This window comes from Dendrobates tinctorius, unplaced genomic scaffold (assembly GCF_039654945.1).
Source record: "Dendrobates tinctorius isolate UK_male_01 unplaced genomic scaffold, ASM3965494v1 ptg000211l, whole genome shotgun sequence".
Lineage (NCBI taxonomy): Eukaryota > Metazoa > Chordata > Amphibia > Anura > Dendrobatidae > Dendrobates > Dendrobates tinctorius.
The window spans coordinates 9,915,775-9,930,999 of NW_027361878.1; the positions used below are offsets into that span (position 1 = coordinate 9,915,775).

Consider the following 15,225-nt stretch of genomic DNA (forward strand, 5'->3'; position numbering starts at 1 on the left):
GGGGTGAAAATACCCATATAGGAATGCTAGTAAGATCAGGGCACTTCCTCGGGTGAGTGCAGGAGGTGTCCATTTCCCCCACTCCCTATCAACAGGGCCCACCATTGTTAAAGTTTCCCTGGTGTTCCCTTGTGTGTTGTGCCGTTCGTTGACCGACCTTTCGTGGGGTCGTGTCACACCGCTTCGGCCACATCGTGACATTTACACCGACCGTCACATTTTTTCTCGTGAGCCTTGGCCCAAATGCAGGCCCTTGCCCAACTGCTTCAGACCCTCACCGATGAGCTTAAGGTGATGCGTGGTGAGGTGTTGCAGCAGCTGCATCAGTTGGTGGGGTTCTGGGCTTTGGCTCCAGTGCAGGCTCAACCAGACCCCAAGATATCTCTCCCTGACAGGTTCTCTGAAGGGAGAGTTAAGTTTTTATTTTTTCAGGAGGCCTGTAAGATATACTTCAGGCTCTGCCTTCTTCATCAGGGAGTAAGCAACAACGGGTGGGAATCATTGTTTCCCTTCTTAAGGGTGATCCTCAATCCTGGGACTTCTCCCTGCCAACTGGTTCTCCATCGTTACGGTCAGTGGACGAGTTTTTCGCAGCTCTGACGCTGGTGTATGGAGATCCTGATGATGTCTCCCTGGTGGAATCCCGGCTCTGTAAAACCAAGCAGTGGGGCCGGCCGGCTGAGAAGTACTGCTCGGAGTTCAGGAGGTGGGCCATTGACACACAGTGGAATGACCCTGCCCTTAGAAGCCATTGTATGCAGGGTCTGTCCCCAAGGTTGCAGGATACTCTTGTGCAGTACACTGCCCCCAGGTCGTTTGAGGCCGCCATGTCGCTTGCCATCTGGGTGGATAGATGCTTGAGAGAGAGGCATACACCAAATGTGCCCCCTGTAGTTCTTGCTAGGGAGGAGGACACACCTGAGCAGACCCATACAGGTGGGAGGAGTTGGTTCCCAAACGGGGCTGCCTGTGGTTCGCCGTGGTGTGGGGGCATGTTTTTTCTGTGGGCAGTCTGGTCATTTTATTGGGGTCTTCATAGCTCGCGCCAACGTTGTACCATCTAAGAAGCCGCGTCCCCCTGGTCATGTGGAGGGAGGCGACCAGAGAGTGTATATTTCCTCCATTTTTTCCCATCTGTGTACCTTGTCTGCTGAAGTGGTGGTTGGCGGGGTAACTGAGAGAACACCAGTGCTGATGGACAGTGGAGCAGGTGTCAATCTGGTGGATGCTCACTTCGTCCATACCCATGGCTTGAGGTGTAGGACACTAGCAAAACCCCTAAGTGTCCAGGCCATTAACTCTGTCCCACTCAGCCAGGGGAGGGTGATCCAAGTTGTAGATGATATATACCTGAGTATAGGGAATCATCATAAAGAGTCCCTGTCGTGCTACGTCTTGGGTGGAATGCCAACACCCATCATTTTAGGCATCCCTAGGCTGAAAAGACATAACCTGGTCATAGATTGCTGGTCCCGAGAAGTAGTCAGCTGGGATTAGCCTGTGAGGGCTGCTGCCCGAGGGCTACTTTCTCTGCCGTCTTTCTACAACCGTCCCCTTCTTCTCTGGTGGAGGCAGTAGAGGTGCTGCCAGAGAGTTGGGGCAAGTCTCAACCCTCACCACAAGCTAACCCTGAGTATCGAAGTCCTCTTAGGAGGAGGGGTCAGGGGAGGGTGGTGGTTCCTTCTGAGCATTGTGGGGGTGTGAGTGTGGCGATACAGGAGACGCCTCTGTTGTTGGTTTCTCGAAGAGTTCAGCATCTTGCGGCAAACGTGTGCGTGGCAATAAACGTTCAGGTCCAGACCTATGTGTGAATGAATACATATGGGTGTCCACAAAAAACATCAGGTGGAAGTGTGGTACTGGGATCTGGAGTTCTTGGGTAATCGGGCCGTATTAGATGTCGGCCATTCTCAGCCCGGGGACTTACCAGCTGGAGTTACCCCCAGTAATGCCCATACACAACTCATTCCACAGGTCAGCACTTTGGAGATTTGTGGCGCCTCCAGAGCCTATGTTGTTGTCATCTACATCGTGCTGCATTCGCTGAAAACCTGAGGGTCAGGTGCCTGCAGAGGTGAACTCTGGTGGATCGAGGCATACTCATCATATGCCGTTTTCTGGTGAGGTCCGGTGTTGAGGGTCCAGAGGCCCCTCATTGAAAGGGGGGGTACTGTCACATTCCATTTTTGGATTTGTGGCAGATCTGATTTCTTTAACTTAAATTTTTTTTCCTTTCTGGCCATCGGGGGTTAATGTCAGTTTTTCACCTTTGGCCTGCTGGTGTTATTGCATCGCTGCTGCGTCAGCTGATGTGGGTCATGACCACTCCAACAATCCTTCAAGAGGCCACCTGATGCATCAGCTGACTGTCGGTATTAGTTCATTCTACAGCGACCAAGCTGCAGGAAGGAGCTCTCTGGGTGCAGTGGTGCTTTGTTGAGTTCGCTTGTCATACATAGGAATGGGCAACCCACTCATGCTCAGTAGAGCAGGGACTAGCCCAGCCACTGAAAAGGATGTCACTGATGACACTTCATTTCAGGGTGGGGACAGAGGCCAAGTCAGTGACCACAGCCTCTGTCTCCTGATGATACTTTAAGTATCCCAGCATGTGGTGGGGGTTCTTAAACAAAACAAAATGTCATCAAAACAGAAGTAGGTAAAAATAAAATAAAGCAGTTAGAGTAGAGAAGGAATGATAAGGACTTTTTAATTAAAGTTTATAAGAAAAGAGATTTTATTTTTACAATAAATAGACATTTAGCATTAAAATTAATATGAGTTTCGGACCACCTCTTTAAGTAAATTTCACTTAGACAGGTCTTAATTGTGTTTATTATAGGACCTGTGGTTCCCCTGACTTTGGGAAGACTCAGAACCTGTCGCCTTATTCAACTTGCATTAGACCAAAGCTGTACTTAGCCTTCAGAAATTCAGGTATGTATTTTATTTATTATGTGGGAATTATTCAATTGTAAAAATATTAGATGCTATAGATTGTATTGCCCTAAAACATGAATCAATTTTTTTTACAAATCTTTTTGATTATAAATGTCGTAACATTTTCCATTCACAGCTGTTATGCAAACTAATGTGTTTATATGGGTACAGATTACAAGCCCTGTGCATAGTTCTTCTCCCTCCCATTCTACAGACTAGCAAGAAACATTTAGTTAGATGTTTTACACACAAGTACTGGGTTCTGGACTCCGTAAGCCGCAGTCCATTGAGTACTGGCTAGACTGAAGGAAGGATTCCCAGGTCACAGTTCTATGATTTCATTATTTAAATTTCCAGAGGAGCATTGTATGACCTACAAGCCTTGTTATGCCAACTAGGAATCTCTCTACAAAGAGAAACGTCACCCGCTGTCAGAGACATCTCATCCAGCCAAAGACGTTTTCCTGCTTTGTACTGATGAGGGGCAAAAACCCAGAAACAAGTATCTGCAAATGGAATTTATGGTTTGACTTCTTAAGCTAAGTCATGTGGCAAGACTCTTTAAATGGTCAATATTGACTTAGTATTGCTACCCCCAATAAGTGGCAGTGGATTTCTGTTCTTTTCTTCTCTGAAAAGGTAATTTGCGTAAAGAATAGATTGACACATTGTTGGTTCTGTCAGAGTGAGGTGAGGTCTTAGAGAGACAAGGGTCATCTTTGTGAGAGCAGTTAGAATATGACAGGCCAAGAAATGAGAAGGGAAGCTGCGAGTATGGAACAGGAGTAGTACTACATAGGGGCAGACATACCATTGGCGCAACCTGTGCGGCTGCACATAGGTCCAAGAGGTAAGGGGGCCCATGTCTGTGAAAGACATGTAAAGGGGCCCATGTAACCATCGGTGCAACTTGTGTGGCTGCACAGAGGCCCAAGAGGTAAGGGGGCCCATGTCTGTGAAAGACATGTAAAGGGGCCCATGTAACCATTGGTGCAACCTATGTGGCTGCACAGAGGCCCAAGAGGTAAAGGGGCCCACATCTGTGGCAGACATGTAAAGGGGCCCATGTAACCATTGGTGCAACTTGTGTGGCTGCACAGGGGCCCATGAGGTAAGGGGGCCCACATCTATGGCAGACATGTAAAGGGGCCCAGGTACTGTTTTGCATAATGGCCCTCATCAGCCTGTTTCTACCCCTGGCACTACAAGTATGAGTAATCCAAGACAGAAACACAGTAAACCTCAATGACCAGACAAAGATATGACAGGGCGATATACATGTAAGTATTCTGCCAAGCATGATGCCATTTTTAGTAGTTGAATGCCTTGGCAGCTCAACATAGTAATGGCCTATACCAACTGGACCACTGTAAATGACAGATCTCCCTGCTAGGCAGGAGCCGCAGCTGAAATTCATAAGAACACTACCAAACTTCTCACAGTGCTTATTGTTTGTAGTCTGATACCCCAGAGACACACATATAAATAAAACAGTTCAAAAATGTTACCGTACAATGCAGCTATCATCAGAGAATGACTTACTGTTTTAATCAGGTTTTCATGTTAAATGTATTTTTTGCAATGTTTTTTTTTTCATGTCACAATTTGTATTAAACTAGTCACTGTGGTATTTTAGATGTATACTTCCTGATGTTTCAGGAAACAATACATGTACATTACCCACAATGATCAGACCCAGAAACTGTCTTTTGCATCCAGGCATCTAATGAGTGTGTGCACAGGTCATTGTTAAGGGAGGAGGAGCAGGGTCAGCTGTGACATAGCCTATCGGGATTGGTGGATCCTGTGTTATCAGCTGTGTATAGAGGCGTTACCTGTCATTGTAATCCGGCCTCTGATGATAAGGAAACTACTGTTCATTCTTCCTGAAAGGACAAGAAGCATGGGTCTAAAAAAGCCCCGGTGTCCAGTGTGACTTTTGCAAGATTATTTTATATTTATTTTTTAATACATAGATCGTGATATGAAAAAAACATTGATCAAATAAATAAACACATATAATCCAAAAACCTGATCAATAGGTCATTTTCTGACAACACATTCCCACATGCCACCACAAGATTAACCAATCTAGCAGCCATACTGTGGCTTTGTAGAACTTCCAAATCTGTACGCCCATACTATAACTCCCACTCTTGGCTTGCTGGGTATCACTGCACAGTCCTCATTCCCACCATGGCATGAAACCTTGATGTATATACAGAGGTGTAGCTATGGTGGCGCTCCCTAGTAATAGGTATAGGGGAACCTCAGCAAATAACCGTCCTGTGACGGAAAGTAAATCACTATGTCAGGACCAAAAATGATATTACCACCATACGGTGACCATATACAGTGGCTTGCGAAAGCATTCTCCCCCTTGGCTTTTAACCTATAGTGTAACATTACAACCTGTGTTTAAATATTTTTGTAATCCGATGTGTGTGTGAAGCATCAGCACTAAATTGGATTAAGTTGGTGTAGTGAAGAGAGAAAAATATAGGCATAAATTACATTTATGGAATCAAATAACTAAAAATTGGCATGTGCATATGTATTCACCCCTTTTGCAATGAAGCCCCTAATAATTGTTAATAATTGTGTAAATGTTTTGGAGTGACCTGGTCAAAGTCTAGACCTTAATCCAATTGAGAATCTGTGGTCAGAAGTAAAGATTGCTGTTCACCTGAGGAAACCATCTAACTTGGAGGAGCGAAGGCAGTTTTGCCTTGAGAAATTAGCTGAAATCCCGGTGGCCAGATGTAGAAAGCTCATAGAGACTTATCCAAAGTGAGTTGTGTCAAGTTGGTGGATTGTGGACCCACTGCGCCACAGGCCAGGCTTACCCTAGAGCCTCTGATGGTGAGGTTAGGCTTGAGCTGCAGGTATCAACCAGGAATCTCTCCAGGGCAGAGTCCGGAACAGTTAAGGATAGCTCCGGGTGCGTTTCTCCAAGCTTGGGGTGACTGCACCCTCTGCGCCTCCCCTGGTAGCTACGCTACTGTGTATATATCTTTTCTTGGAAAGACTATATTTGTGGCGTCATTCTTAGGTTAAATGCTCCTATGCCTATTTTACAGGACTGGCACCCAGGAACCCTCATCCAGTGTCGGTCACCTGGCAGCCAGTAAGTAGTAATAGTACAATACAAATTGCTGAATTTAAAATTTAGGCATGTATAACCTCTAATCCACTTGGACCAACACACGTTTAATCACTTTTTTTTATTAACAGGAACGGTTCAATAGAAATAGCTCCCTCATCAGACTTCTGGTCCAGAACACTGCCCGATCCAAGCATGGATTTGACTTCCTCAGTCACATACCCTTTACATTTGATCTCCTGAAAATCTAGTGACCACTTACTCTTACAGGCTTTGTTGGAAAATTGACCTGTACTTTGCTTTTAGATAATGGAATCATTAATATTGTAAAATAAAAATGTTTACAACTTTTTAATATACCGTACCTAATACTTGGTTCACCATTCTTTTTTTCTCCTTTGTTTTGCCTAAAGTTTGTTTTTTAAGCATTTTTATTTCTTCAGCAAATTTGTCATGGTTTTTATACTAGTTTTACACTAGATTTTCAGTCCCTGTGATTTTTTTTTTAGCTTTTCTCAAAAATGTTTTGTCATTTTCATTATCCAGATGTTTTCACCTACAGTGGTGCTTGTAAGTTCGTGACACTTTTGGAGTTTTCAGTTTCCTTATTTCAGCATAAATTTGACCTAAAACTACAATGGGTTGTCAAATAAGTCGTAAAAATTAATAAAGAGAGCCAAATCAAATGAATCAAATCAATAATTTAAAAATATTGGGCTTTTTCTCTTCTTTAATTCTTAAAATGATCTAATATCTCATGTCTGTACGTGGCTAAACTATGTGAAAACTTAAGCTAAGGGTACCGTTACACTACGCGATGCACCAGCGATCCCGACAATGATACGACCTGGTAAGGATCGCTCGTGTGTCGCTACATGGTCGCTAGCAAGCTGTCAAACAGACAAATCTAATCAACGACGCAGCAACGATCCAGCGATCCGTATAACGACCTCGGCGGTCGTTGGGACCTTGTCACACTGCAGCTATTCTGACGACTCCCGCCTGCATCCCTGAGTTCTGAGTCGCCAACGAGGTCGCTCGTCGGCGTCAAACACAAAAATGCATGCTGGCCAGCGGGACACCAGCGATCAAAAAATGGCCCAGGACATTCGAGCACGATCAGCGAGATAGCAGCGGGGGCCCGGTCGCCGCTATGTGCCACATGTAGCGAGATTGCTGTTGCGTCACAAAATCTGTGACGTTTCAGCGATCTCACTAACTATCTCGCTATGTGAGACGGGGCCTTAAGTGTTTTCATTCAAAAGGATGACAATCTGATGTGAGTGGGGAACTGGTTTATTTACAGAACAGGGATCTATCAAAGTCTGATTTTGACAACACATTTGTGATTGTGTATCACAGCACGAACAAGGGAGATTTCTGAGGACCTTAGCAGAAGAGTTGTTGGTAGTCATCAGACTTGAAAAGTTTACTTATATGTAATGAGTTTGTACTTTACCTATCCACAGTCAGACAGATTGTTTATAAATGGAGGAAATTTAAGACCATTATTATTCTGCCCATAAGTAGTTAACCTAGAAAGATCACTCCAAGAGAAAGACCTATTATAGTCCGCAAAGTCACAAAGGAACTCAAGATAACCTCTAAGCAACTAAAGGCCTCTCAAATGAGTTCCCCATCAAAAGGACACTGAACAACAAAAGTGTGCATGGCAGGATTACAATGTTTAGTCTTGTTTTGCTGCCTCTTGGCTAAGATTGCTTGCCATCATTGATGGAACAATGAATTCTGAATTGTGCCATCAAATCCTAAAAGGAAATGTCTGTACATCTGTCAGATATCTGAATCTCAAGAGAATGTTGGTCATACAGCAAGACAACGACCCAAAGCACATATGTCGTTCTGCAAATGAATGGTTAAAGAAGAATAGAGTTAAAAGTTTGGAATGGCCAAGTCAAAGTCCTGATCTTAATCCTATGGAAATGTAGTGAAAGAGCCTGAAGCGAGCAGCTAATGGAACTACACCCACCAACATAACAGAGTTGAAGCTGTTTTTTTTAGCAAATCATTTTATGAGGACAATGAGGAGCTTTATTACATGTTATGGGTGTACTCAGGGATCATTATAATGTGTTAAGGGGACATTTTTTACTTTTTGGGTGGCAGTCAGGACAATATTAATGTCAAAATCTGGACATTCATTTTTAAGATGCATTATGTTTAGCAGGGCTTTAAATGGGCACTATTACTTATAAAGCATAATTACTTTGTAAGGATACACTCATGGCATTATTTCTTACTTCAGAAGTGGGCACTCAATGTGTTATTGCTTCATAATGATCTAAAGGGTAACGTTTCTCCTTGTGGAGAGTGACAGGGAGAAACATTACCTCCTAGATCCCAGTCTTAAAAGGCACATCCAAGCTCTTTCCACCTCCTGTCGCCTCCAGCTCAAAAATATTTCCAGAATCCGTCCTTTCCTCAACCCTCAATCTACTAAAATGCTTGTGCATGCCCTCATCATCTCCCGCCTCGACTACTGCAACATCCTTTTCTGAGGCCTCTCTGCTAACACTCTCGCACCTCTCCAGTCTTGTACCACATAACACAGCAAGGGTGGCAACAGGCACAGAATTTGGGATAGCAGGATGGGGAGTTTGTGATGGTTGGTAAAATGTGGGGATCATACTGGAAATATGGGAAGTGAAAAGTGTATTGCAAACTCTACAGATAAGTTGTGACTGAAAGGAGTCATCATGATGGTCTGGGCCAGATGGAAAAGAGAAAGGACATTACCTGTGAGTCATTGGAAACGTGCTACCTGATTTGGAGGCCCACTCAGATGTGTTTCACCCCACATTGCATTGAACCCCTAGCCACACATCTTACTTATGACAACAAAAAAAAACTTATAGTGATACCATATACCCCAATGTGCCAATAAAATAATTCACTTAAGGCTGGAAGGCGTAAACTTTAATTTTATTTCAACTTACAAAAATAAGAATAGAAAAATAGGATTGTCTTAGTAAATTGTCCAAATATCCATACTGCTTACAGAATGATGTAATTGGCCTACACAGTGGAGGTAGAGCTTAGTTGGATAAACCAGCATTAATTCCACTGATTAAAGGGAACCTGTAACATTGGGCACACAGTCCCATCTGTGGGCAGCATGTCATAGCGCATGAGGAGCAAAGCAAGATGATAGGCAATTTTATAGATATAGATTCAGTATAATTTGTATTTTTTTTTATTTTAATTCCAGTTCATTTCAGGCATAGGTGTCCGATCGGCAGTCTATCTCATCGATGGATTCTATATGCACAGTTATACAGGGAAGGCTGTCAATTACCAATAGAACCACCCACTTGACCATTAAGCCAGATGTGAGCAGAAATGTAAATGAATGACCAAGATTGTTATTACTGCTCTGAAGCACCTGTGAACTTTTTATTTTGCAGTTCTTTAAAGGTGTTGTCCAGGTTTGGGGCTCAAGTCTACAGTCCCCCCCATGTGCCTGTAGATTTGTGAATCCTCACAGCACACAGAGTGTTTGCTGCCAGGATTTTACGACCCCAGGGAGTGGATGGTCATGTAGCCCAGGAATGCAATTTGCATACTTACAGCCACATTACGACTAGACGTGCCCAGCTTCGTTCAATTCACTTGTACTGACCAAGGCTGTGCACGTCTAGTCGGCATGTGACTGCATGTATGCAAATCGCATACTTACGGTACTTTCACGTGCCCGTCGTACCCGACACCGGCAGCGTAGAATCTAAACAGCACGCACATTACATACTGAGAGGGTTCACAAGTCTGCAGTCACATAGAGTAACTGCAGACTTGAACCCCAAAAGCCTGGACAATCCTTTAACATTTGATCACATGTCTGTGAATAGGTCATCACCAGTATGAGAACGTGGTGGTCCGACACCTGGCACCACCATCAATCAGCTGAAAAGTCCTCCAGCAGTGGCAGCATATAAGCAAAGTATGGGGCTGAAAACATCTGTAGATTTTCTTCCCAGCTAGAGAACCACTTTAGGGTTTTATTATGGGACATAAGGCACAAACTGGCTACATTTGTGTAAATCTTAGCAAGCACAAATATAAATTCCTGTATCGAATCTCAATGAAAAACACAGTAATCAGCCTCTCCATAGTGTAAAGGGCTGATAGCAAAGATTGCATTTACTTGCACAATAAATGTGCTATTTTTTTTACATTTTTGGTGTAAGATCATAAATTAAATTCATAAATTAAAACAAACTCAACCAACAAAACAACATAAGCTAGAGAATTGTGCAGACGCAAACACCATGACTTTAACCCATTACTAGAGGTCAATCAGACGTTAGTGCAGCGACATCTCTGGGTTTCTGCCTCGCCATTCCATTAGGACTTCACTTCATTCACGGAGAATTAGATTATCTGACATTTTGTGTTAGAAAATTACAGTAAAAAATGTGATATAGTAAAAACCTGCAAAGACTAAATGATTAACATAAAACTTAAATATATTAAAAATTGATTTATGGCTTTACTAAAAGAACACCGTTTGCTTTGGCTGAGACAAAATGTATTAGTCAGCGCAATGGAGGCAGGATTTGCATCCCATTAGCGCTACATGTTATGTTACAATTTTGAGCTGCTTTTTTGTTGGATACTGTTCATAACGAAAAAAAACACATCTTCAGCCAATATGACATTTAAAGTGAGCAATAAAACATTCATAGTGGCTGCTTTAAAAATTTTCAGTGTTATTCAAGCCTAGGCATTCGTGATGCGTGCAAGGGCTCGTTACTCGAGTTTGCCCAGGGTGCTCTGGTATGCACGGAGTATCGCGGGTTCTCTAGTGATATGTTTGAGTCCCCATGTTTCATGGTGGTTAAAAAGCCTCAAAATAGGGGATTGCATGATAAAAACGGGCCATCCCTGCATGTTTTGTGGTTGTGTAACATGTGGACGCGGGGACTCGAACATGTCACTCGAGCACCTGCGATACTCAAAGCATACCGGAGCACCCTGGGCAAACTCGAGTAACGAGTACCGTAGTTGCGTTCATCACTAGTAGGCATACATGGCTATAACAACATCCATTAGATAATACATGTGTGAAAATATGTACACTGTCACTTAGTGACTGTATATCGCTATTAAAAGGGTCATACATTCTATAAAATGCATTTTGTTAAAGGGAACCTGTCAGGTCCCGTCCCCCATGCCCTCCAACCCAGCATCATTCACCTATGTATGATGCAATTCTCTGCCTAACCAGCCCTGTATAACGTTGTTGAGTGAAAACAAGGTATAAAAAAGTAATAATGTCCCCATTTTCTATGCTAATGAGGCTAATTTGACTAGTTGATGGGGCGTTAGTTGCCCCTGACTAGTCAGCCCTCTTTCTATGTTGCGACACCCCTGTGGATGTGATAACATACTTTGCACGAGCGGCGTCATCGCTGCTCATGCAAATCTAGCGCATGCGCGCCGCTAATTCCAGTAACGTCAATGAGTCTCTGAAGTCAGATGTATGCTTCCCGGCTTCAGTGGTGTGCACTGCACATGTCCAGAAGTTTAGAAATGGCATACACCTGGCTTCAGAGACACAGAGATGCTGCAGGAATGAGCGAGCGCATGCACGAAATTTGCATGAGCGACAATGACGCCGCTTGTGCAAACTATCTTATCACACCCATAGGAGCGTGATGACACGGAAAGAGAGCTGATTAGTCTGGGGCAGCTAATGCCCCATCGACTAGTCAAAGCCCTCATTAGCATAGAAAACTGGACATCATAAATGCTTTGTTTATAACTTGTTTTCATTCAATAAAGTTATACAGGGCTGGTAATACAGGAATTTACTCATACATAGGTGAATGCTGCTGGGATGGAGGGCATGGGTCACCTGGCAGGTTCCCTTTAAAAAGACTCCCTCTACTACTGACTTTCCCAACATTGGGACTCCAGCTGTTTATAGACCCCCATACACATTAGACTAACGTCGTCAATTACCCGCCGATATCGGCAGGATTATCCTATGGTCTAATGTGTGTGGGAGCCTCCTGATTCTCCCAGATAGATCATGTTTGAGAAGATCAGGGTAATGTGTGTTTTAATGTCTGGCCCTTCTGCCTTCCAGGAGATAACCCAGCACTAGAGCTGACTGGCAGCAGGGTCTTCCATGCTCCCCTTTTGAAAACACAAAAATAGTTGTCATTCAAATAATCCTGGCCACTGTCTAATGAGGCTCTGAAGTTTTAAACTCACCTTTAGCGCCACCCATGGGAGAATTAGGCACTACAAGTACACAATGCCCATATAAATCAATATACTGTTCATGGAACAAACAGGTTTGTTGGGTCCTTCAGAGAGAGACACTCACTATAGTCACTCAGCAATGGAAGAAACTCTCCCTATGGTCTAACATATTGATGACCAATCCAAAGAACCAGTCATGAATATGAGATTAAAGGGGGTCCTACACCTGGAACCCCCACTAATTAGCTGATATCTACTCTGGCAGCTGCCAGATGAATGCAATGTATAAAGCTGTGGTGTTGTGCTCCATACATTTCTTACACTTGGCCGCTGCTAAAGCAGATAGCAGCTTATTGGTGGGCGTGCCAAGTGTAGGACCCCCATCAATCTCATATTCATCATAACCGATCCCGAGGTCATCGATATTTTGGTCTTGGACAAACCCTTCAAGTCACAATTCACTAAATAGAGAATTTGATAATAGTTTTCTAAAGCAGTTCGTCCCAATATTCACTCCTCTCACATCTCACCAGTTGTACAAGAAGTTTAGTTACGACAGGTTTGCCCTTTTTTTTGCCACTCGAGGGCTTCTCATAGTTGTCTGCCACCATGCATGCCTGAAACATGGTGGGAAAAAAATACATGTACCAGTGAATCTTTTTTTAACAACCAACCCTGTGACTCTGTCGGGTCAAGGAATCATTTTTTTTTACATTTTACGCCATTGAATAAAGTGAACAAAGATTTTCTTCCTCATCATAAGTACAAAGATACACATTGAAAATGTGGTGCAGACCTAAAATGGCAAAAATATAGAAAGCTTTATTAATTATGCAAAAAAGGTCTGGGAGGGTTGAGATAGAAAAATTTAAAATTGTATAAATTCTATGGTTGTGTGTACATACAAATCCCCTTAAAAAACAATTTATTAATGATCATAAAAAACACCTTCCCAGTGAAATTTGAAAAATATCAAAAATGAAGAAAGACCTAGTCTAAGGTGCTGCATAGCCCTACATTAAGGCCTAACTGATACCTTCCTAGCCGTGGAGGTTGGCACCCTAATAGTACGATATTGGCGCCCCCACTCAACGAGGACTATCCCTCGCTTCCCTAGTGATCCCTAATATCACAGAGGGGAAAACAATTTTCAAATAGAACAGTGGTGAAATAATCAGAATGCCCTAGGACTCATGCAGACCAGACAAATAAATTTAAGGAATACAGCGATAAAAACATTTCAACCATATCATGATATCATGTGACCTACAAAAATAGATACCAGATATGGGTTCCCCCATAAGATATGATAAGTGACCTTTTATTATCTGGTAATTGTATTTGAGGATGTTTATCTCTCCAAGTGAGAATAGCTGCTGATCTGGCCTTATTGAGGTCATTCTATTTTTGTAGGTCACATGAGATCATGATATGGTTGAAATGTTTTTATCGCTGTATTCCTTAAATTTATTTGTCTGGTCTGCATGAGTCCTAGGGCATTCTGATTATTTCACCACTGTTCTATTTGAAAATTGTTTTCCCCTCTGTGATATTAGGGATCACTAGGGAAGCTAGGGATAGTCCTCGTTGAGTGGGGGCGCCAATATCGTACTATTAGGGTGCCAACCTCCACGGCTAGGAAGGTATCAGTTAGGCCTTAATGTAGGGCTATGCAGCACCTTAGACCAGGTCTTTCTTCATTTTTGATATTTTTCAAATTTCACTGGGAAGGTGTTTTTTATGATCATTAATAAATTGTTTTTTAAGGGGATTTGTATGTACACAAAGTCTTTTTCTAATCTCCATGAATTAGTGACTTTTTCTGGTTACAAATTCTATGGTTGTCACAAAATAATTGTGATCTGCTTGCTTCACAAAAGTGTAGAATATATAGGTCAGTGCGGAATAAAACCTTAGAATGCAAGCAACATATGAGCAAACAATATGATTACTGAGTGTGATAAGTGACCGTATAAAACAGTAAATGCTGCTTACAAAAATTGTAAAATCGTGAAAAAATAGTCAAGCATTTACATAAATAAATCCCAAAATGTATAGGTACATAACCCATTCTAATAGGATAGTATGGTGAAGATATACAACTATTGCCCTGAGAGACTAACGTGTATATATATATATATAAAAAAGCATAAAAACATACACAGACATACAGACAAAAAAAAAATGCAACATCAGTGAGATCCAAAAAAGAAAAAAAAAAATCATAAACAGTCAGGCAGTCTGTCCATATACCAGACAAGAAAGGATCCCCATGTGTTTCGCTCCAGGGCAGCTTTGTCAGGAGTAATTATATACTGTTTGTATTTTGTGTTGTACGTTTCATTTTTTAGTGTGTATCTTTGCACTTATGATAAGTTAGTTAGCAGCACCCAGCTACATTTTATACATTTGGTAGTGCCCATCCATCTTTTTGGTTCGAGTCAAAGAGACCCCAGTTATAAGGACATTACCAAACAATTTCCCATCTCTTAGCAGCTTCCTGGGAGGGAACAGTATATTGGCGAACCATAGTAACTACCTGAAATATTAAATAAATATTTCCCTTACAAAACTTACACTTAAATCAATAATTTAGAAACTTGGACAACTTCTCCTTCTCCATGTTGGCCGTGAAGGGTTTCACTCAACTAGTATGCAGCAGTCCATTGCAGCAGGATACTTGCCGGTACAGGGGTGGGATCTTCTTTGGTGGCCTTTGTAGAATATGATTCTTTTAGCTATCCACTTGAAGTTTTGTTCGCTGGTACAAGGGTTGGTCGATTGGGCAGCCTTTGCAGGACGCCCATGGCTGTAACAGGACGGATAGTGTGTGGTGGTGAGGGTCTTTCTGGGGTTTTAATGGAGCGGATGACAGGCTGATGGGAGGAAATAATTCTGGCTACTGTTGGTCTAGACAGGAAGAAGGAAAGGACAATGATAAACATTCCTCACTA

The 15,225-nt window shown here is 42.6% G+C and overlaps 2 protein-coding genes across 3 annotated transcripts in view; one reads left to right on the forward strand and one right to left on the reverse strand.

Annotated features, from left to right (window-relative positions):
- Positions 1-6,732, forward strand: part of LMNTD2 (lamin tail domain containing 2) — a 109,235-nt gene extending 102,503 nt beyond the window's left edge. The window contains exons 6-8 of the mRNA XM_073554416.1: positions 2,843-2,937; positions 6,021-6,067; positions 6,175-6,732. Of these exons, the coding sequence (XP_073410517.1) occupies positions 2,843-2,937; positions 6,021-6,067; positions 6,175-6,294 (262 nt within the window). The 3' untranslated portion in view covers positions 6,295-6,732. The remainder of the gene's footprint in view (positions 1-2,842; positions 2,938-6,020; positions 6,068-6,174) is intronic.
- Positions 6,733-14,038: 7,306 nt separating this feature from the next.
- The window catches only part of LRRC56 (leucine rich repeat containing 56), a 94,300-nt gene continuing 93,113 nt past the window's right edge, over positions 14,039-15,225 (reverse strand). For both annotated transcript variants that reach the window (XM_073554418.1, XM_073554417.1), the window contains exon 14: positions 14,039-15,181. In XM_073554418.1, coding sequence (XP_073410519.1) covers positions 15,010-15,181 — 172 coding nt within the window. In that variant the 3' untranslated portion in view covers positions 14,039-15,009. The remainder of the gene's footprint in view (positions 15,182-15,225) is intronic.